We start from the raw sequence: 24,536 nt of genomic DNA on the forward strand, positions 1-24,536 counted from the left end.
GATCTGGCAGAAATGCAGTGGAAAGGACCACCTTAGTGAGTTTCAGGTTGGAGAGAGGTCCCTGCATAAGTGGGTAGTGCTTTGCAAATGTGTGGTTAGATGCCCATGTAACAGCTGCATAAATGTTTCTTATGGGTACTTTGCAGGGGAATGCTATTGAGGTAGCCACGGCTCTGGTTGAGTGTGCTCTTATGCTGTCTGGAGGGGGCACCTCTGCTTGGGAGTAACAGAGCTTGATACAGTCTAAAATCCAGTGGGAGAGTCTCGGTGATGAGAGGGTGTGGACCTTATTGTGGTTTACTATTGGCAAGAACAGTCTCAGAGATACTCAAAAAGGTCTAGCTCATTGTAGGTAGAAAGAGAGAGCTCTGTGCAGGTCAAGGATGTGCATTTTCATCTAGAAGGAAATGGCGTGTGGTTTGGGGAAGAAGGTGGGAAGGCTGATTGAGGTGGAAGGATAAGTGTACCTAGGGGAGTAATGGTAGGTACGTAAAGTGACCTTGTCTTTTAAAAAGATGATGTACCGGGGGTTAGCCATTAGGGCTGGAATCTCTCCCATCTGTCTCTCCAAGGGAATGGCTACAAGAAAGACGGTTTTCATGGATAAATGTAGTAGTGAGGTGGTGGCCATTGGTTCAAAAGGTGGCCAAGTTAAAGCGTTCCAGTACTCAATGCGGGTCCCACAGTTGTGTTGGATTGATTTCTGGATAAAGTGCCTGAAAACCCTTTAAAAACCTCTTAGTGATTGGATGTGCAAATATGGACAAGTTATCTATCTTAACTTGGAAGGTAGTAATAACTGCAAGATGAACTTTAATGGAACTTATTGCAAGGCCTGCTTGTTTAAAGTGCAGAAGATAATCGAGGATGGCAGGTAAAGAGGATGTTGAAGGTGCTATCTGGTGGCATACACACTGAGAATCTTTTCCATTTTTGAAGGTAAGTCTTATGGGTGCTCTGTGCCCTACAGTGCAGAAGGATGGTTTATACTTGTTGTAAACAAGTCAGTTCTAGCTCAGAGAACTACCCAGGAGCCACATCTTCAGGTGTAGTGAGTGGAGGTTTAGTTGAGTGGCATGAGGGCCTGGAGGAAGAATGTGATCCTGACTGGAGGGTAAGTGGATTGATTGGTGATGCATGGGACATTTTCATTAGAAAAGGGAACCATGGTTGGCCTGGCTATGCTGGAGCTATAAGTATTGGATGAGCTTTGTTGTTTCTTGTCTTGAGGACTACCCTGTTCTGTACCCTGAAGGAAGGAAGGAAGGAAATGCATACATTAGGTGGGATGACCAGCTGACGAGGAAGGCATCTCCCATGGATCCCTTGCTGATGCCCGCCCTAGAACAGAATGGTTGACTTTTTTTGTTGTTGTTGTTGTTGTATTCTGTGGCAAATAGATCTATGGTGGGGTGACCCTACTAGTGGAAAATGTCTCACAATATGTGCAAATTCATTTGCCATTCGTATTCGGTTGGTTGGGCTCTGCTGAGTGTGTCTGCCATTGTGTTCAGGGTGCCCAGAAGGTGCACCACAGTAATATTTATGACATCTCACATATGTATTCCTGATTGTACAGAATTCTAGGACATTTATATGTAGGTTCTTGTCGCTGCTGGACCATGGACCCTGGACTGTATGATGTCGTAGGTGGGCGCCCATCTGTCATCAAGGAGATGGACGGTTCTGACGGATGGAAGGGGACTCCAGAACAAAGGTTGTGTGGACTCAAACACTACTGAAGGGATTTCTTTACCAGTGTTGGGAGGACTGGGATTTGGATAATGGGTGGATATTGGGCCTGTAAACCTGCCCCAGCCATCCCTGTAAACATCTCATGTGAAGATGAGCGTTGCAGACAACAAAACTGCATGCTGCCATACATCCCAAGAGTCAAAAGCATTTGAGCGCTGTTGTGTGGGGGCTGGATTGTAAGATGTTTACCAACGCCACAATTTTTTGGAAATAGTCCACAGGGAGGAATGCGGTAGCCCTCGTTGGGTCGAGGCATACTCCTATAAATTGGATCTTTTGTGTAGACGCCAGAGTTGATTTGGCTTAATTTAATTGCAGGCTGAGATGTTGGAATAGGTGTCTTGTGATTGACAGTGAACGGCAGGAGTCATTGTGTGAGCACGCTTTGAGGAAGCAGTCATCCAGGTAAGGAAATATGACAATGCTTTGCTTTCTCAGATGCACTGTGACAACCGCCAGAACCTTTGAAAAGACACTTAGGGCCGTAGAGAGTCCGAATGGAAGCACTTTGTACTGGTAGTGTTGAGCATCTACAACAAATCACAGAAAATTCCTGTGAACAGGGTGGATGGAAATGTTAAAATATGCATTTTGCAAGTCAAGAGATGAGAAACAATTGTCCTGTTCCAGTGCTGCTACGATAGTGGCAGGCGTTACCATCTTGAATTTTCATTTCTGAACTAATTTGTTGAGGGCACAGAGGTCTAAGGTGGGTCTCCAACCTCCTGATCTTTTTTCTGTCAGGAAGTAATGGGAGTACAAATCTTTGCCCCTAAATTGTGCAGGGACTAGTTCGATCGCATCTATGTGCAAGAGGTGTTCTACCTCTTGCTGAAGTAGAATCTCATGAGTGGTCCCTGAAAAGGGACTGAGATGGGGAATGGAAAGGGGGTAGAGATATGAAGGGATTAAGATAGGTCCTCCAGATAATTGAGAAATGCTATCTGTGAGAGATTATATGTTGCCAGTTGGTAACAGTCGATGATGGAACAAGTTTGCTCGTGATAATGGCTTTGAAATAGGTGAAAGGCTCTCACGACCCTCGACCTGCTGCTCAAATTTGCTTATTGGACTGCTGTGACTGAGAGTTGGTAGGGGAAGGGCGTCATCATTGCATTCGGCCTCTGCTTCTGTTCTCTTGGTGTTGATCTTGTCTGCTGTAAGGAAGGTATTGAGGTCATTTTCTAGGTGCCTGGTTGTGGATCCCTAAAGAGCAAAGCGTTGTTCTGGAATCCTTCGTGGAATGAAGAATTTTGTTGGTGTTGTCTGCAAACAAAAGGAAGATCTTTTACCATAGACTGGATCTCTTTGGGGAACCCAGTCATGAGCCCTTCTCATGACTACTGCTGTTGCTATGGATCATGCAGCTGCATTCTGGCAATCATGTGCCCTCCCATACCGATGCTTTGAACTGTTGTCTTTAGCCTTGGGAATATTGGCCATAAAGTCATTGAGTTTGGTGTAATTTCTGTAGTTATATTTGCTTAATAAAGCAGCAAAATTGGAAATGCAAAATTGTAAAGTGGAAGACTTTGCATCCAAATGAGTCAAGTCTTTTGCTATCACGGTCCAATGGGGTGCACCGAAACTGTTGCTGTTTGGCTTTCTGTTGTGCAACAGGGGTTAACTGGGAGAACAACCTTGTCCTTAGCTAGTTTTTTTTCTGGGGTAAGGGTTGTTTAAAGCAAACTAATTCACTAACTGGAGGAAAAAAATTGGTTTTGAAAGGGAATACATATCCACTGAGGTGGTAGACAAAGAACTGAGGAGCAGGGAAGAAGGTATTTGTGCATGTGCAATGCTTGCCACTTAGGAGTGTACAGCTGCAGACGCATGCATGCGTGGCCCCAGGGACGCTGCTCTGAAATCTCTGATCTAGAGCTCAGCAGCAGCACACCAACCAAATGTTGGGGATGGCTCTCAAAGAAGAGGAGCAAAATTTTGTTTTAGAAACTCCAGGTAACACTGAAGTTTAAGCAGTTTGTAAATCACAAATCAATAGATTTCCAGCTGACCAAAAGTAACTGGAACTTTTATGTGTTGGTCTAGTCAGCACTGTAGAAATATATTCTCCAAGGCAGCTCACTTGAAGTGGAGGGGGGAAACTGAGGGCACCCTTCCACTTTCCTTTATGACTCAATGTGCATATATATTTGAGATATTCTGCTTCTTCTCTTCATACTCCACTTCCCTTTAGAAATGTTGTCTAATGTGATATGATTGCCCCAGACGATGTGCAAGTCATACCAGTCTAAATCTATATAAACTTGCTTTAAGAAACAAAGCTGTTCTCTGTGAAGAAATCATTGACTGTTTAAACAGTGGTAATTACTATCACATTTGTATTGTGTTGGTGCGGTGTTCGAAGGGAAACTTCATCTAAAAACTGGATTTAAGACCAGCCAACATTTTAATATAAAACAAAGTGACAACAATAACATTCTTTGTGTACAATTAGTTCCTATCCATCTCTGATCAGGCTCCCACTCACCCATATTGGAGTTGCCTCCTCTGAAGCCTATCTCCTTTATTGCAAACAAAACATCTTTTGCAGCAGTAAAGTTTTTCAGATAAAATTCAGTTTTTGGATGCTCACTATGTGGAAAAATAAAGCAACCAGTTAAAAAAACAGACATACATGACTAATCTTAAAATAGAACTGAAATGCCATTTAACCTACTAAGGGTGGACTCTAGAGTTCTGAGTTTTGTCAGCAATGGCTAATGATATTAATTCTTAAACCACAGTAGAGACCCTTACTCTTTGCATTGTCTGTGATTATCTCAAAGACAGCAGAAGGAATCAAATTCAGAACAGAGGTCTTAGCAGGTAAGGAGGGGATCTTAAACTTTTGCTAAATATTATTTTTTACACTTATTGTAAATGAAAATAGTTTCAGAGTAATTTAATTTGTATGTATTTTAGATGTGCTAGCTAAGTACCCTTTATTAAAAAGGGGGGGGGGATTTAGCTGCAATGAATTTCATCCCCAACTCCTAATTTAGGATGAAAAAAGATTAAATTAAAAATTAGTTGTATCATTTGAATTTAAGTAGTACCTTTGGTCTCACTGGCAGTTGACAAGTACAACTGTTGGGAAGCAAAGGCCCTGATGCAGTATCAGATGGACAGGCGAGCCAACAGATTCGCCAGGCCCCTGGGCAAACTGGGGCGGCAACTCTGCACTCCCAGAAGGGGCAGGGCTTCAGGCTAAAGGGGCGAGGCCAGGGCAACCAGCCCTCTGCTGCTTGGACCACGCCCCCACTCAGTGCTGGCCAGTGTATGCCACCCACAGCTCCAGTGGCGATTTAAAGAACTCAAGGCTCCAGCTGCCATGGGCTTCAGGCCAGTTGACTTCTTTGCCCCTCATCAGCAGGTCTGGAAATGCATTCCTATGCAGAGTGGGATCTGCAGAAAGGGATTCACTTGCAGGAAGAGGATCTAACCCTGCATCTTTTTAAAAGATACTCTAGAATCACTGAAGAGCAGTTGCTATGATTCCCCTTAAAGGTTTGATTCCCCTTCAATGTACTAATCTCCAGGTGACTTCAGTTGCATTGTTCTGCAGGACATAGTCACAAAACAGCCCAGTAGATAATTAATCCACCTTTGAGGACTGATTCTCCTTTCATCCTATTTTGCAGTGATGTAATCCCATTGAATGCAGGAGAGTTCCTGTTCTTTAGTGAAAAGGACTCAGGCCCTGTCTTAATCTCTCCTCACTATTCTGTCCATTCATTTACATAACACTTTCTCTGAAACAGCTGTTATGGCTATTTATAAATCTCCTGACAAATCCCATGGTTTGGAAGGTAAATTATTATAAATAAATGAAGCCAAATAATAATTCTCCAAGAAGCAAAGGCTTCTCTGCTAATGTGGCCAACAAGTAATGTTGTAACAATTTTCTTTTCACTGAACTAGAAAGGCTGCCATGGTAGCTTATCATCATGTTGGTAAATTGAATTTGAATTTTTTCACCAAAAATTTTTGGATTCCTTTGTTCCGTGTCTATTTTTAATAGTGTTTAGTATCTTTTTAGCATAACAGACACCCAATATCTATCATTGTTTCTTGTTGACTATATTGGTACCTATAATTCAATGCAGGCTTTTCAATTAAAGATGTGGGAAAGTATTTGTCGTTAATCTACCAGATGTTTCCATTTTTAGAGAAAGCTTCCTTTAGCCCAGAAGCCATTGCCAAAGTGACTGGGCTCCGGAAAATAGTCACCTCACAAAATCAGCTACACAGGACTTAAATCAAGATAATATGCAAACAGACTTGTGTGTGTGGGGTGGAGGTATTTTTAAAGAAAAAAAGATTAGGCTATTGGGCTGGCTGTTGCGGGGCCTGACAGTTTTATAATGTAAACCAAATACAATCCAAAGTTAGTCTTTTTTTCACCCTATTTTCATTACCATGTTTGGAAATATCAGTTGCTATAAACTGATCAACCATACTCCATCATGCCTACTCCATTTTTGCATAGTATGGAAAATTACTGGTCATATTATCAACCATAGCCAAGTATTAGAGTCTCCATTCTACTGACATCTTCCTCATTTTTGTTCTGTTTTTTAAGATCAAGGCCAGGGCAGGCAGCAAGACAAACTTCTCCCATCCTTTCAAACCAGCTCACCTCAAAACTAACATGGAGAAACCCTTGCTGGAGATGAGAGGATGGTTTGGTCTCTATGCCTAGTCACACTCTGCTTGTCAATTCGTTCCAGTTGTGTTTTTGTGTACTGGACACCCATCCAAGCAGAACTGGACTCAAACCACTAACATATTTTGAACAAATTAAACAATTAGGTGGCTCCAGCGTTCGTTTATTATATACCATTATTGGAATTAGGTACAAATTAGGGTCTTGGAAAAGAGAGGCTCTGACCAGTGTCCTAGCCCAAGTGATACGCAACCTGAGATCTGTGTACTGAGAGTTGTCCAGAGAAAACTTGCTGGTAATTTGCATAGACCTGCCTGGTATTATGGTGCTTGGTCTACTCTTTGTTTTCCATTGCTAACTCATCTAAAAAACCCTAAATTTTTAATATTGCTTCTGTTGTCATGGGGATATTGCTGGATCATCGATAGAAAAGTATGTGTCTGTAAGACTTGCTCTCTATTAACAATGAAGTTTACATTAGGAACATTTTTAGAGACCCCTGGCCTAAACCAACAAATCCCCAATAATAAATTGATTTTCATTGGACATTTCTCAACTACAACAGTTCCTGGGCAGAATATTATATAACAGACTATGCAGTAGTGGTCTACTGAATAGGACTTTTAATATTCTTCAGCATTCTCATGTTAATAGTTTCTAAAGTTTTCTTGTAATGTTGTAGATACCTGGCTTGCACAACTCCCACATGTGGTCCTTCAGTTCCAATTCCCAGCATCACAGCTACTTTCCCAACAAAGTTCTTCTGCAAATTAAATCTTCGCTGTCCAATATTGTAGCTTCCATCAATAAGAAAAGCAATATCTGCTTTACAGTCTGTGAACGCCCAAAATAATTAGATTAATTGAAATTCGAATAAATGGGAGTTTGCATTGCATGAGTTAGCTATGTGCTTTCCTACCTTTGTTCCCAACTTTTTTCTCAAGAGGTTTTTTAAGTCGTTTACCTAGAATGTAGGAAACAACAGAATTATTAGGCAGCACCTGGCTGAATAGCAATGGCATAAACTGAAGCAAGAAGAGTGCAAGACTTTTAAGACTTTGTATTTGGTGCCATGTAAGAGGTGGCACATATCTGGACCTTCCTAGGAGTATGCAGAAAACAGTGATTCCAGCCCTGCTTCTCCCTCTCTCAGGTGAGAGATAAGTTCCCCATCCTTTTTTTTCATGGTTCATTTCAGCTTCCCTCTACTTGGCCAGAGGTTGACATGGGCACTGGAAAACAGTCAGGGCTACTCCTAGTGGAGAGTAGCAAGTGAATAACTCGCTCTCCTCCCCACAGTCTGTGTTATAGTCCCTTTTGCACAGGTGGGTGGCCACTAGGGGTGTTCCTTCCCCAAGTGTTAATGTGGAGCCAATTGTACCTTTGCAATTGCCCCATATAGGACAGTATGTACATGTACTGCCCCAAGAGCAAAACAGGACTCAAATTCAGAGTTGTGTGCTTCTTAGTTTTCCCTGCCTGCAAGGAAGCTATATCTTGCATCAGATGCATCACCCTTCCCCCAGCATGCTGGTGCAATGACACTAGTTAGTATGTCTCAGAAGAGGGGAAGCATGAGTCAAGGCTCTATCCATTCCCCCATCTCTTCTTGCCTACTGGTGTGGTGAGGGTGTTACATAATGCCCCTGAAATGGCTGGCCTCTCCTTTGCGCTGCCACCGCCACCATGGATAGCTATCGCATTGGAGTAAGAAGTACCTTATATTTTCTTATCCTCCTGTATGGAAGTTCAGAACCAGCTACAGACTGTCACTATGTCATTGACATGTGACTCACAATGACAGAGGGAAAAAAATTTAAAGCCAGGTCCTTTCTCTTTGCCGCTCTTTGAATATAAGATCAAGTTATGATAACAAGAAGTAGCACAACAAAAAATTGATGCTTTTGCTTCCATGAAGAAAGATGTGAAAAGAAAGGAGCTACTGTAGGAGCCAGGAGGAATTCATGATAGTTAGAAGCTCAGCTTGGTAAAGAGTGCACTTTGTTTTGATCTGTAAATTGATTTGCATGAACCCCTTTCATGTGTGCTTCTAATAATTGCCAGAGGAGCATGATGGGTTAGGGGGCTAGACATCTTCACAACAAGGATTCTTTGATGACCAATGAAAATCCTGACAAGGAATGACACCATCCATTATCCAAGAGCACCTTCACACAAGACTTCACATGGTGACCACTGCCAACATACTAACTCCAATGCCAATATTGTGCCAGAATTTTTTATTTTTTTTTACGTTCCTGACTTTGACCAAAATCACGGCTTCTGCTGTTTCTTAAAGTGCAGTAATTGAACTGCAAACATAAGGCTAAGTGTAAAATTTGCTGGGGAAAAAGAAGACATTTAATTTATTTTTATTCATCTCTGTTTTTCATAAACATGCAGACTCTTAATTGGTAAAGCTATGGTAGCCTTAAACCTTAGGTAGTGAGCCTCAATGGTTTTTCCTAAGAGACAAACCTGGGAGAATGAAAAACATTTCTACAGACTTGTGTACTTTTATCTGAGCAGTTGTGTATTGTATTGACTTTGAATACAGTATGTAACAATGATGACATGGTACTGGTTTGTTTCCTTTTCAGTGTTTCTAGATCTGATCTGATCAAGATTCACTACATCTACAGCTAATGACAAGCAGTCTCCAGTCTGTCCTTTACGGTACACTCGTGGTCATGCCCTAAGGAGCTAAACTTCACAGATATACTGAATAAGAAAGACAAGTATCTCTTACATTCTCTCTTTGAAAATAAATGCATTCTCCTCATTTTCAGCTCACTACTTAATGGAAATGAAAAGGCCTCTAAGCACACAAACAACAGGGTTCATTCTTGAGTTGTTTGTATGACTCCATGGTGTTCACCCAAGTTTCTGTCCATTTACCACCAGCATAACCAAGATAGGAATCAACCCCATAGATTACAAATGCTACATGATATTGCCTGTTTAAATATATATTTGAGTAAAAACTAGCGGCACGTGTAACTTATTTAAAAGATGAGTTGATTTTCTGAGTCCTGCCTTTCAGGTAGCCTTTCACCCATGAGTGTACATTTCTCATATAGTCTGGAAAGCTTCCTTTGGGAAGAACATCTATTAGAAAGAAATGTTTCAAACCTGTGGAGGGACGTGATGTTGATGGTGGTCGTCCAACTGCTTCAAGTGCTCCACTCTTGGTCCCTGTATAATATTGAAAAGCTGAATTCATTGGATCGCACTGCAGTCACATTACATTAGAGTGTTTAAAAAGTAATTGAGTATTTGGCCTTATGCCTTCAAATTTGAAAAATGTATAGTCCATAATTACAGTGCATCTAGTTTATAAGGCAGGCATGCTTTATAATTTGTAATAGACTCAGACATCTATGACTTCCACTGAACCCATCTGGATTTGACGTCACTCCGTGCTACTCAGGATCAAGGCCTTAATTTGTAGTGACCACTTTATGGGGATTACTAGTATCTCATAGACTTGGCTGATAGAATTTATATAAACAGTTTGGAAACTCTCCAGAATTTTTTTTAAACTCTTCTGTGAAATAATAGTCCAAAGACTACAAAAGCTTTCTTCTGTCAACATTACTTCTGAAACCGAAGTAGCAATGGATGGCCAATGTTTTGCTAAGGGATATCCTCATATATATTCCATGTGACTGAGTGATACATGTGACTCTGCTTGCCAAAAATCCTTTTAAAAATACCTCATTCCAATACTTTTTAGAGAATGAAAGCAACCAGGCACAATATAGACTACTGCAAATCCGCAGATATAGATGCAGCTATCTGCAGCTCAATTTTGTGGATACAGACACAGATGTGGATACAAAATTTTATATTGGTGCAGGGCTCTCATGATACAGATAGCTGAGACTCTCCTTATAGGTAGTTTACTGTACATACAGAAATTCTGACAAGGAACAAGTTTTTACAGAAAGCCAGGTTTTATCGTCTGCATAATGGGAAGTTAAGGAGGAAAAAACTTGACTGGTGATCCTGGGTTAACTGATTGTACAAGCAAAATTCTCTTTAAAGATATGTGAACCTGCATTGTAGAGGTTCAAAGGAGACACTTAAGCACATTCCACCTAAATGTGGAATCCTAAAGTCCTGATCTTGTGAGGAACTGAACTCCTACTGGAGTTGAGCACAGGCCCCTAAATGGGGGGGGGGATACTATATGGTCTTTCAGATTACATGAGCCCCTGTCTTCATCCAGTTTCTCAAAAAATGAGGCTAGAAATTTTCCTAGAGGTCTTTGGCAAGGTTGCTTTTAGTACCATTTCCCTATGCTGTAGCATTTGGTACACTCAGCACAGTAACAGGTTGTTCAGTGGGTATTGTTGCCTAACACCTCAATGGGAGTTGAATTCACTTGGGAGCATGGGAGCTGACAGTTTTGCCAGGCCCCTGGGCAAGGTGTGGGGGGGATGGTTCCATGCTCCTGGAAGGGGTGGAGCCTTAGGCAGAAGAGGCTGGGCTGGAGACAGACCGTTCTCAGAGTTGCCCAAAGCATACCATGCTATGCCCCCTATTCTCCCCAGGCAGTCCTTAGCGCTGCAAGAAGTGTGCCGTACAGTGCTCTGGCAGTGATTTAAAGGACCTGCAGTTCCAGCCACCAGTGCACTAGCAGTGGTGATGACTGGGAGCCCTGGGCCCTTTTGAATTGTTGGGCCCCAGAGCAACTGCCCCTTCCCTCCTTTCACCCATCAATGGGCCTGGTTGGGAGTAAGGTGCCTATGTATGGTTGAAGATCTCGATCTGAGTAACTCCAATCTACTTTATGTATCAGAATCAGCAGCAATCATTGATTGAATAGTTCTAATGGAATGGAAATTGAGACTAAAACAATGAGAAAAGGAGAAAGTCTTTGTTTCTACAGCACGCTCTATCGTGACAGGCTATTGAAAGGCTTGGACAAATTTTGGTTAACATTGCAAATATACATTACTAAATAATAATAATTTGATCCACTTACCAGCTACTGAGAAAGATGAAGCCCATCTAGTGAGCACCTGAGATTGGATCCCATTGGCATATACAGCAGAGTAGTTCTCTTGTCCTGGCAGAGTCTGGACCCTTACAGTTCCTCCTGCATTGGTGATCACTCCTCTGGGGTAAAAGAGAATGGTCTTACCAGAAGGCAAATTAAATACATTTTTAAAGAGGCAGTAAATAAAAACCCTGAAAGGACAAGGTTCTTAATTTTAAAAATTATTTTATTATTACCAACTACCACTATTATACCTAACTAAGCTAAGTAAAACTATTAAAAAAAAAAAAACCCTAAACTGCTGAGACTCCATCTCAGGCCAAGGTGGTTGAAAAGGAACTGAGGCTGGTCCATGCACACAGCTCTATGTAGCCAGGGGGCAGAGTATGAGGCAGAGTAGAGCACATGCATAGGATGACTGGCACTACTATCTAAAACTTCAGATTGAAGATGCCTGGGGGTGCATGCACATCTGAAATGGAGCACCTCCGGGGACACAGTTCAAAGAAGAACCAGCAGATCTCATCAAAAGAGATATAAAAGAAAATTACAAGGGGAATGTGAGTTCCCAGAACTTCTACTGATCCTGTATGCTGTAGTATTGTATGCTTAAATTGGGAAACCTGGAACAGTTTAAGAGACTTCTGGTAAGGAATCATGAGGAGTTCTCCCGATCCAACAAAGGTATAGGTTGTACTGTACTGGTCTAGCACTAGCGTAATACTAGGAGAAATCAACCAATTCAACAGTCAACCTCACTAGTTACCAGTAGGAAAAAAAGGAAGAGGCATTGAAGGGATGTATCAGAAGACATTATTGAGATATTGACTATGTATTCATCAATAATTCTGGTTAAGAAAAAGGAAGGCGGTATTAGATTCTAGGTGGACTACAGAAAATTAAACAAAACCCAAATAGATAGTACCATGGATGCTACAGCAGGTTCAGCCTGTTTTTTTTAAACCAGATCTTAAAAGTGGGTATTGCCTAATGAAAATGGATTCAAAAGACACGAAAAAATTGCTTTCGCAGGAGGACAAGGCTCACAGCAATTTAAGGATTTTGGCTTGTGTAGTGCACCCACATTTGAAATGTTAATGGAGAGGGTAGTAAGTGGCATGTGTCCCACTCAGCCTGTCTGTTACACTTATATGATACCTTGGTGCATGCTAAAAACCTTTGAACAGGAACCAACCCATTTACAATAGGTCTGTGAGATGCTGAAATCAGTCAATGTGAAACTGAAGCCAAAGAAATGTAAGTTGTTTCAAAAAAGAGGTAATCTACTTGGGCACACAATTAGTGGGGAAGGAATTTTCACTGACAAAAGAAAATTGAGAAGAGTGAGGGAAGATTTGCTATCAGCCTTCAATTTCCTGAAGGGAGGTTCCAAAAAGGATCGAGAGAGGCTGTTCTCAGTAGTGACGGATGGCAGAACAAGGTGCAATGGTCTCAAGTTACAGTGGGGGAGGTCTAGGTTGGATTTTAGGAAAAACTATTTCACCAGGAGGGTGGTGAAGTACTGGAATGGGTTACCTAGGGAGGTGGTGAAATCTTCATCCCTAGAGGTTTTTAACTCTCGGCTTGACAAAGCCCTGGCTGGGATGATTTAGTTGGGGTTGGTCCTGCTTTGGGCAAGGGGCTGGACTCGACCTCCTGAGGTCTCTTTTAGCCCTAGGATTCTATGATTCTATATATGCACACTTGATATTTGCTGATCTGGTCACTGTTTTTATTACTTGGTTAATGAATTTGGAAAGTTAATTTGCATGATAGCTCAAGATTTCCTTTAAAGATTAAATTCGTCTTGTACAGAAGGCCCATGTGGGAGCTAAGCAGTGCAGAAAGGCTTGTACTTTCTCTCCTAAATGAAAAAATACAATTCTTGCTATCAAAATCTAATTTTTATTTTCACACAACCACTGTACTTAACTCTGATGTCAATGCCTTGTGTGCCAATGAGATGTTTTGGTTATACTGGAACTTTATACATTTTCTAGGGACATCTTTCATTCTATTGGCTAACTAATGGTCACCACTAGTGCTGTTATCCCACTAGTGCCTGATAGAAACAACTTATAGAAGTGTTCATCCCTTTCTCTTGACCAGTTGCGCAGCTAGTAAGTCTCAGAGGGGTAGCCGTATTAAGTCTCTCTGACTTTAAAAATAAGTAGTTCTGTGGCCCCTTAGAGACTAACAAAAATATATAGGAAAATATATTGTATTTTAGAAGGTGAGAAAGGGCCTGTTTGACCTTGTAAAATTTTTGCCTGTCTCTTTCCAGAAGGTGTTAGCATATCAAACTGACTTCTGAGACCACTAAGCTATTCTTCCAGGGTACGTCTAGACTACAAGCCTCTTTCAAAAGAGATCATCTAGATAGCCCCAAGTCTTTTGAAAAAGCAAGCCATTTTTTCGAAAGAGCACCCAGGCAATCTGGACGCTCTCTTTCAAAAAAGCCCTGTTTGCGTTCAAGAATGTCTTTTTTCAAAAGAGCTCTTTTGAAAAAAGGCATTCTTCCTCGTAAAAGCAGGTTTACCGCTGTCAAAAAAACCACGTTCTTTCAATTTAATTTCGAAAGAACATGATGGCAGTATAGACACAGATGTAGTTTTTTTCGAAAAAAGGCCACTTTTTTCTTAAAAAACCCTGTAGTCTAGACATAGCAGATAGTAGAGGTGACCTTTCTATATATGTTGAAGAAAAAACATTTTCAACCCAAATAAAACTATCAACACCTGCTGGAGCAACCAGTAACAAACTACAAGAGTGTCTACAATTCAAAGAAAAGGGAAATCACAGGTTTTTGCCTCATAAAAATTGTTTTCTTTTGGATAAACATTCAATCACTTTGGAATTTATGACAGTCCTGCCAGGTTTTTCATGTGAAGCGGGGCTGAGCAGTTCCACAAAGCTCTCTTCAGTCATGCACAAGCTACTTATTTTAAAAAAATTTATTTGAGATGATGTCAAGTGCCTGTTCTCTTGACTGGGCTTAGCTTTGTCAAACTAACATAATGTTCAGATCAATGCAATTGTCTACGGAAGGACAACATTATGCCAAATCGCAGTCCATGCAAGTGGATGGAGATGATGTTCTCATGCAAGGACAGGAAAAAAAACATGTCAAAATGAAAGGAAATTGATACTACTTTTAACTACAGAGTCAGTGTTCCAATGGAAAGACACAAACATCAAGGAGCCAAGAGCTGAAGCTACACCCTCAACAAAAGTGTGTACTCATTTGACTCAGTACAACAATCTTAAAACAAACCTCTCAACATTTCAATGCTAATAATTTTGTTCTTCACTTGATGTTTATGACTACACTGTGAAATATGTTTTCAGTAGTTAATTACAGGTGGCATGTCTGATGGAATCTAAGGATTTAATCAGAACCATAAGCCATGGCAGCTGAATTAACTTGGCTTCCATCTTTCTTTCCCTGATTTCCAGCTGCTAATGCAACTCCTTCCATCTCTTTTCTCTCCTGAGACCACAAGAAGCAGCAATCCTTCCCAACTGCAGCTTCCTGCTGCTGGCCTGCCTGTAGTCTCCATCTAGCCAGCTTGGCGCTGCTCCAGAGGTTCTGTTTTCTGCTTCCACTGCAATCCAGTTGTTTCTGCTGTGACTTAGGAACTAGACCCAGCAGGAGCAGGCAGTGGCCCAAAGTTTCCCAGCAGACCTCACTACCCAAAAATGCATTCCACTGGCCAAACCCTCTGCCAGTTTTCTCCAAGTGACCCCCACAACAACTCAGAAAATTCACATACCTCTTGGGATTAGCCGCTTCCCAAAGCTTCATACAGCTAACTTGGTCAAAGCGTGACATTTCGTGTGACACTGGACACATGGGAGTCCAGTGTCAGACTTGAAGCATGTCCCACCTCTGACTAGGCTTCAAAAGTTATCAAGGGTTTAGCATATATCCTCTAAAAATTAACATATTAGGTCCACAGATGATGTAATTTGGCATCTAGGTCACTATTACCCCAGCTGAGGATATGGCCCACAATTTTGCCTTCAGATTTTTAATCGAATTAATATTTCAAGTGTAGCTTTAACTCAATTCCTCATGCCTAGGCATAATCACCTTCAGTACGTTCCCCTTCACTCCCTATGACAGAGGTATATCTTTTACTGTCTAATCAGAAAAATGTTGACGAAAAGCAGATGTTCTGTATCTCAACAGGAATTAGGGATATTAAAAAGAAAGAAAGTGTTAATAACCAAAATGGACACACACACTCATATCAGTGACTGTACAAGTTGAACCTTCCTAGTCAGGACCTGACAGGTGCCAAATCAGAGAATATTGTAGTAAGTGGGTCTCTTTATTTTTACTTCACCAAGGTGAATACATAGAACAATGTTTGCCATGATGCTTAGTAATGTATGTCTATACTAATACACTCTATATAAGTCTATGCCTACCCAAGGCTTATCAGCTCCCTTCATAACAAAGTGTTAGGCGATGTCTACACTGCTGGCTTTTGCCGGCAAAGTGTGTGCTAATGAAGCACTCATTAGTAACTTCTCGCACCTCACTTGCATAATCTCTGCTGGAGGCTTTTGTGCAAGAAGTTTTTGCGCAAAAACTAGCAGTGTAGATGGATCCGTTTTGCTCAAAAAACCCCCGCTTTTGTGCAAGATCCTTATGCCTCAAAAAAGGAGATCTACAGATCTTGCACAAAAGGGTTTGGGTTTTTTTTTTTTTTTTGCACAAAATGGCCCTGTCTACACTGCTTGCTTTTTGCGCAAAAAACTCTTCTAGTCTCGGGCAGAGATTATGCAAATGAAGCATGTGAAGTTGCTAATGAGCACTTCATTAGCATACTCTCTGCTAGCAAAAGCCAACAGTGTAGACATCGCCTTAGTGTTGCTATACAATTTTACTGCATTAGCACAAGAAAATAAGTAGATAAAGCATAGAAAACATGCTTATGCTTAGCAGCATTACCAGCACTTCCACTGCTTACTGGGCTCTTAGAAGACAATTAGAGATAAAATAGAGCTAAATAACAGCACAGACCACTGAGAGCTAAGACTGGTGGTTGTAAATAAACTTTATGGGACTGCAGAAAACTTGGCAACACTTATGATAAGTGCACATCCATCTAACTAAAATCATGCCGGACCACAGATGTTGTACCAGAGAGTGCCGGACCAGTGAGGTTCAAACTGTATAAGGAATTATTTGGTGCTATAGTCTACAACCATTATACATGTCAAATAGTATTACTCTAGCAAGTAGTCCATTGAAGTAAATCTTTACAGTACATTCTTGTGCTTTACGTTTTTCTGTTTAAAATTCTGTATTGTATTTATACTCACTAAAATACTAATTGTTTGGGTAGCTTCCAAAAAGCATACACAATGCTATTGTACTGCAAGTAAATGCCTCTACAAGCTGGGATCTCAAGAAGAGTTCAGTGCATGGGTGGAGGGCAGCATATTGCCCTTTGCCTGACTTTGGTTGAGAGTGTTGTGCGAGTCTGAATTTCCTCTACACAACCGCCCATGGTCACGCTTTACTAGGTAGAGTGGTAGTCACCCTAAGCAAATAAGCACAAATACCAGAGAAGAAATAATTTATTTAAAAAAAAAAAAGAATTATGTTGATTTGTTTTTTAATGCAAAGGTTGAAGCTGTATTATTCTCCTGAATCTATGACAGTGCCATTAGTACAGAATGTGAGATGGAGCGAGGAGGTTTTTTTTAAAGTTTTACGTACATGGAATTTATAGATTGAGATATGCAGCATTAAAGAAGGGAACTGTGCAGCAAAATAAAGAATAAACAAGTCTGGTTGTGTCTATTCCTGCTCCAATATGATGCACCAGAGACAGCCTCAAACTTCTATCAAGTTTTCTACTGAGCTAAAGTCTTTATTGCTTAGCTGGAAAAGTAACATGTTAAATTATTCTACAGAGTAGCTACTAGAGAGGGACAAAGCTCCACATGTTCATAAGTTAATCTTATGGAAGAAGGAGAGTATACAGAAAAAAACAAAGTATATTAGGATGTGAAAAAAGTCCTATGCCCATACAATATTTCTGGGTTGTAAGAACTGCTGGTCAAGGTTCCCTCTAAGCTGCACTGCAACATGGCCCAACAGCTGTTTAAGCAGTCCTGCCCCCTAAAGGCTCACAGCTCTGTGCACAGAGCTGCTTGACTGGGCGGGCCTTGCCACATAGCTTAGAGGGAACTTTGCCTCTGGTCTTAAGAATCATATTACTGGAAAGAGGCAAAAGAACTTCACGGTTACTTTGTTTAACTTGGGCACTTTGTTAGTATATGATTACAGTTAAGACCCAATGCATTTCTAATTAGCATTAATAACTCCAAGTAATAACATATTGATATATGGATAACCACAATAATTTGGCATTATCAGAAAAATAAGAATTTCACCTTGGGAAATGAGGAATTTTGTTCCAGCTAACCTTTACTACTGAGTGTAGTTAGTTACTTCTTTGAGTGCTCCCACTGATGTCAGTAAAACTTCTCACACTTCAATGTACAGTGGAAAGTCTAGGCAGGATTGGGCCTTTAGACTACAAGTAATGAGTTTTACTATTCAAATAATTTTTGTTCTTCTGAAGTGAGTAGGAGCTGGTTTGTCTATAAACTTAACAAAATAAGTACTTTTTATGCAACTGCAGAATCTTTGACTGAATTCTGTGCTACAAACATTGTTAATCACTTGTACTGGGACAAATCCTTCCTTAAAAGCTTTATAACATCAATGATCACCCAAGTTTTAACTCTGATGACTACACAGTGCACAGAAATGACACCATAATTTGAGTAATTTTGTTTTAAGGTCATAACATGCCACATTGCCTAACTTCCATAATTAATTACTCTTAAAAGAAAACAAAATATTAAAAAAAAAATCAAATACCTAAACATTTCTAACCCACACTAAATACCAGCTGGCCTATAGTGACAATAAAAAATATATTCAAAATCACTTTCTTGCTATCCAAATACACTGACTCAGAGGCAAAATTTTACGGTGACATAAGTGGGGTGGTGCACATCAAGTGTAAATTGCAGTCATGAAAACATGTAAGTGGTAAAATAATGTCAATATTGATTGATTAACTCTGATTTTGCATGCTGCATGCAATAAAATTCACCCTGATCATTTTTGTGCCAGCTTACACCGGGCTGAAATTGACTTTAGCAGTATTGGAAATGATGTGGTATAAGAAAGCAGGAGAGAGGAAGCCTGCTTTTTTATTTTACATCTTCCCACTAGTTACTTTTCAGGCTATATTCTCTTTTCACTTCCACTTCCCGTATATATAAATTATACTCATTACACCCTGGTTGCCAGCCTTTGTCAAGTTATGCTACTTTCCCATTTATACCAGTTTTAAGAGCACCTTTCCCTCATTATTGACACTGCTGAATCTGTCCCAGAGAGTTCATGGAAGTTACATCTACTTACTCTGAGCTGTATTCAGCCTGATGTCTTTTAATGACATTCTTTTGTTTATTTGTTTTGGAGAATTGCCAGGAATATCTATAATTTGGATGGCAGCCAATTGTAACAACTGAAAAATACTGTTCATTTCTAAAATGTTCCCTTGTCATCTTCATTAGTGGTCTTCTATCTTACCTGTGAATGGCAGCTCCACAGATGCTAGAAAGGGAGGCATAAACTGCATTCCCAAAGACATAGAACTGCCACAGTGGACAGTCAGCTGGACAGAGGACATCTGCTCTCTCCTTTCTGAGATCAACTCCCCTTGTAAGGCATGTGATGGTAGTGGGGGCTAAAGAGGAAAAGAAAAATTTCAGCTCTCAGGCTAATTTTCAATCGACCTACCTTATCTCAGTTTAAAGCACACATTTTCATTTGAAATTAAGCTACACCCCTTTGTCTTGTGCTGCAGTCTGGCTTGAAGGATTTGATCACAGCATATATCATGAGAAATGACAAGGAAGAAGACATACTCTTGTTTCACAGTCATGTTGGAAAAGCAAGAACCAACATGAAATGATTGAAAACAATTAACTGCATTCAACAGAGGACAATATAGATGACACTGGAGGAGAAAGGCAACAGCAGTACAAAGAAGCAGCAGCTTTCTCTAGGGCATATGGGCAGGAAGAAGGCTGCTCAGTGTCAGTAAACCTCCAAATATAGACAGAACTGTCCACTAAAGGAATGGGATCAGGGATGTGTTGATTGAGACCAGTTCCTGGACAACCTCTGCCAAGAGATTCTTAGGTGGAAGATGAAGTTTCCCTCCAGGATGGAATTCATAAGGGAAAGTGACAGTGGTACCAACTTCACTTCACTCCCATTGAGACTACCAGAAAAATTGAGGCAAGTGCAGTGAGATTAGCTAGTCATCTGTCTGTACCAACAAGAGTGAATTAATTCTATTATTGCAATACTGCCTTTGTTTAAGGCATGTAGACCATTGCCATGGAGAGTATCAGCGAGACAAGGTGAATGAGGTAATACTTTTTAATAAACTAATTTCTATTGGTGGGAGGTTTGAGCTTTTGAGCTTCACAGAGCTTGTCTTCATGGACAGTATAAAAAGCTTAGTGCAACTAACTGAAACTGCTCTTAGTCAATTGATTAAAACAAAAGTCATCCCAAAATAACAAAGGACACAGTGAAAACAAATCAATCATGTCGTCATTAGACATGGGTAAAATGTAATTCAGCAAATTGAAAACTTCATGTTCGTTTTTGGCTGGGATTCTGAAAAGTACCTTAGTGAGTCAGCTGTGTAACTCCCCTTGGAAGTCTCTGTTTCTTATTTCTGCTTTTTATATTGTTAGTTCAGACATATTATTCTCTGTTTTAGAAACACAGACAGTACATTTTGTATAACAGTTAAAATGTAAATGCCAATCTTCATGATTTATGTTATAAATAAGGCAATCTATTTAAATGTTTAAATAATAAATTTTAAAGGCAATCATAACATTCAGTATACTATTTCCGTTCTATAAACTGTTCCCTGCATAAGATTATTGCTGCAGTAGTAATTGCTTATTTAGTTATTTGATTAGTTTAAAGTTAAACAACCCATTCTCCAGAAAATTTATTTCATGTCCGACAATTTCATGCCACATTCTTCAGGGATGTTTACAAGATACTAGTCTTACACTAAATATATGCCACCTCTCAGAGATTCCCAAATACAGCTATGTACATCACAAGTATGTAAAGCTATTTTCCAGAGAGCTTTCAATTATGTAAGTATAAAAAGGAAAAAGAAAGTTATTTTACAAGATATTTCTATGTAATGAAATGGGTGGTCAAATGATTTAACTGGATGTAGAGGTCTGTTTTAGACAGTATATAGTATTAGCACTTCTATTTTATCTCCATCAATCTCTGCAAAAAAAAATTTCATTAAAAAGCAAAAATATTACTTTGTAAATTCTTGAACTGATGAAGACATTTTTCAAATATGAACCTATGTTATAATTTATCTTTAGAGAATGACACAATAGTTCTAAAATGTGAACGGCTTTCAATATGTGGTATGATGGTAATGCTAAAGTATCATAATGATTACATAAAGGAGCGTGTTTTTAAAACTGAAAATCTCGAAGTCAAAATAGACGCACCTACACTGTGTGAGCAATTACTGTGACTGTATGTGGGAATTTAGCAATTAGTCATGCAGTGATTTTAATGACTTGCCATTTGCAAATATGGTTATGGAACACAAATGTGCATGAGGATCAAGCCTAGTTCTTTTGAGATCTTGGTACTAAAAGTGCAACATCTTTAATTGTTCTATCCCAGGTCAATGTAGTATATACAACGGGTGTGGCCAATGTGGCTTTTTTTCAAGAGCAACATGCATCACTTCTGCCTCACAAATCCAACCCTATTGGATACTAATTTTGAATTTCTAATAGCATATCTTACCCCTGAAATCTTTGCAATGGATTTTCCCCCTTCTCTGTTAACTACTATATTATCAACTATTCAGCCTAAAATGGAGAGATTCTACAAGCATGATCCAAACAGAGTTATAGATTTCAAAGCCAGTAGGGACCATGGTGATAATCTAGTCTGACTTCCTGTAGGCCACTGAACTTCCCCAGTAACTTCCTATAGCATACAAAATAGTTCTTCGCTAACTTCACAATACCCAAACTACGGAAGGTTAGGGTGGGTCTTAGACTAACGCTGTAAGGCCATGTCTATACTGGGAAAGTATTTAGAAATTACTAAATTTGACTTAATCACTTCCAATTTAACAAATTTCAACTAGCATGTCCATTCTGCAGGGAAGCCTCCAGTAATGTGGACAAACTACCTCGGATTTAGAGTCCCAGGAAGCATCGGGGAGTAATTATTTCGAAATAGTGGCACCTGAGCAGCCACACTGCTATTATTTCAAAATAACTATTTCAGAATTAGTGTTACTCCTGATGAAAAGCAGGAGAACAGATTTCACATTCTGTGGCCCATTATTTTGAAATAACAGGCTTAATAGTGTGACCTTCAGGCAGTTATTTCGAAATAAAGTTCTAGTGTAGATCAGGCCTAACTAAGGCCCCTTACCTTGAGATTAGGCTTGGATGAGGAGTGGGGGGCTTGGAGAGTGAAATCTGCATTACACGCATCCTGTAGCAGCAGATTGATTTGTGTCCTGAGGGGTTGAACTGGGCTCCCCACTCTGGGCATCTTGATCTGGCTTCCTGACAGAAGGACTGCTGGACCAGTTTTCAATGCACCAGTTGCAGCGTCACTCACTTTGAAGGCCCTCTCAAACTGGAGATTTTGGGGCAAACTCTCTCTTCTCCTTCTCTGGGACAGCCCTGCCCATATCTCTTCAACTTGCAGCAAAGGTCACGTGTGATACTATTAGTAACAGTGCTTTATCTTGGGCTCACAATGTTTTTCATTAGCCTATTGAACAATACTGCATGGCAGAGAGACCAAGCAGAAAGTTAATTGTTTTTATCTCATGTTCTATTTCATATTTTTTTATTCTAGATTTTTATCAATGCACTTGACAGCAAGGACCTTTTTTTCAAATTAGCAGAAAAGTGCTAGGAACAGAAATGCAGGAGTTGAGAACTTTCTGGATATTCCTGGGTAAAATATCACATTGCACATTTAATCACAGTAGCTGTGTCTATCAGATAGGCATATATTTGTGCATGTGGTTTTGCAGCTGAGCGTTGGCATCTGATATTTTGAAAATTAAACCCATAATAGGAGAGACTTAAAATAGGGAGGGTAGGGAGGAGTAAAATGAGGATTTCTAAGCTTTGTAAAAATCTTTTAAAAATACACTTTCATAAATATCAAAACAAAAAACCTGTTTTTTTAAGTTAACATCTTTCTGTGCCTCCATGGTGCATCTTGTCCTATTTGGATTATAAGTTCTTCAAACCAAGGACTTTTGTGTCATGCATATTTAGTGGCACAGGAACATTTTTAAAAGTGAGGAGGCTGAGCCCCTTTATCTCTGTTCAAACCCACTCCCCAGCTGAGGCCAGGTGCAAGCCCCTGGCACATGGGGCTGGCAGCCAGGACGAGGGATAGGGCTGGCAGCAGAGGCCTCTGGCATATGGGGTTCAAACTGGGACCCCAGAATGCAGAACCCCTGGAACACAGGATGGCAACCAGGATCCTGGCTAATAGATCATGGGATTATTATTTACATCCCTAGCTCCCACTGAAATCAAGTACCTTTGAAATTCAGCCATTTTTTTTTCATTCTCAATTTCTATGTCTTATAAAACAAGGACGAATACTTACCAGCCTCAAAGCAGTGTTGGAAGGGATTCAGTAGTTAGAGTTTGCAAGGAACACTGAACCCATAAGATGATATAAAAATCCTCAGTATTCTCATTAGAGTTCTGACAGTTTCCCTTCCCCAATGATCTCACGTAAAGTTGCCACTGTATGTCATTACATGAGAGCAACCTACATCTGACTGTACCATATTGTCTAGTCTCTGCTTCGTGCCTGCCATTGATATGTATGCATTTCTTACACAGACTCTCCCCCAGCATTCCTTTTCCTAGTTCAGCAAAACTACATCAGTTCTGCTAATAGGAAGAACTCTGCAGTCACAGAGATGGGAGCTAGATTTGTATGACCTAGCAAATGTTCTTCTATTATAACTGTAAATGTTCATTTGTAGATCTCCACCAGTCTCCCCTTGTTATAGTTAACGTTACTGTTATGTTTGTATTGTAGTGTTCTTCTCCAAGACAGCAATTTGGTACTGTATATGCATAATTAGTAATAATTTATAAATTAATAATCATTTTGGCCTGATGCCAGATATTTTACTTTGTTAATTACATGTCTGAATTCAACACTGAGGATAAAGCCTGTTCAATGTATTAAAACGCTTGAAACAAGGAGAGGTTCTTTTAAATATGCAGTGGTTTGACTTACCTGTGCCTAGCTTAATTACAAATGACAGATGTGGTAGAAAAAGGCTAATGAAAATAGTTGTTTCCTATAAGTTACATGCCCTAAGTATTTTTCACTTTATCCTCATTCTATTTCTAAATTAATTTAATAGAACTTTCCCTTACTTTCGTGAAAATATGTTGATACAGGAATTTGAAAATCTAGAACCTAAATCTAATCATGTTGCAAGACAAAAACCTATCTTGCTATTTACCATTATGAGCCCTTTCCTGCCTCCTTTGAACTCCCACAGGCTTCCAGTGGTGATGGGAGTGCACAGTGAATGCGGGATTGGGCCTTAAAAATTTCCAGGAAATGACCACACTCCCACTCAGTCATGGCTTGCAAATACACTCTATACTTCACAGAAACGTAACACCTCAGAAAAGCTTGTGGAAACACAATACATTTATTTCTGATTTAATGATATCCAGGCTGAGGAGATCATCCAATGAGAGAGGTGCCTGCTTACTGGATATCCAGGCTGGGGAGGTCATCCAATGTGATAGGTGCCTGCTAGTGGAATCTCTCATGCAGCAGGTGGGAGAGCTACAGGAGGAGGTGGCTAGGTTGAGGAGCACCCGAATCCACGAGCAATTCCTGGACTGTGTTCTTGAGGAAACAGCTGAGGTAGCTGTTCCATTACACAGGACTGGTGGAGGAGGAGACGGCTCAGG

At 40.2% G+C, this 24,536-nt stretch overlaps 1 protein-coding gene across 1 annotated transcript in view; it reads right to left on the reverse strand.

The window, feature by feature from the left end:
- The window catches only part of COCH (cochlin), a 47,146-nt gene that overhangs the window by 8,764 nt on the left and 13,846 nt on the right, over positions 1 to 24,536 (reverse strand). Inside the window, exons 3-8 of the mRNA XM_006116378.5 lie at positions 19,060 to 19,216; positions 11,415 to 11,548; positions 9,557 to 9,619; positions 7,344 to 7,388; positions 7,111 to 7,258; positions 4,247 to 4,350 (exon numbers count right to left, since the gene is read on the reverse strand). Of these exons, the coding sequence (XP_006116440.1) occupies positions 4,247 to 4,350; positions 7,111 to 7,258; positions 7,344 to 7,388; positions 9,557 to 9,619; positions 11,415 to 11,548; positions 19,060 to 19,216 (651 nt within the window). The remainder of the gene's footprint in view (positions 1 to 4,246; positions 4,351 to 7,110; positions 7,259 to 7,343; positions 7,389 to 9,556; positions 9,620 to 11,414; positions 11,549 to 19,059; positions 19,217 to 24,536) is intronic.

The sequence above is a fragment of the Pelodiscus sinensis genome, chromosome 5, assembly GCF_052426305.1.
Source record: "Pelodiscus sinensis isolate ZL-2025 chromosome 5, ASM5242630v1, whole genome shotgun sequence".
NCBI classification, from domain to species: Eukaryota; Metazoa; Chordata; order Testudines; family Trionychidae; genus Pelodiscus; species Pelodiscus sinensis.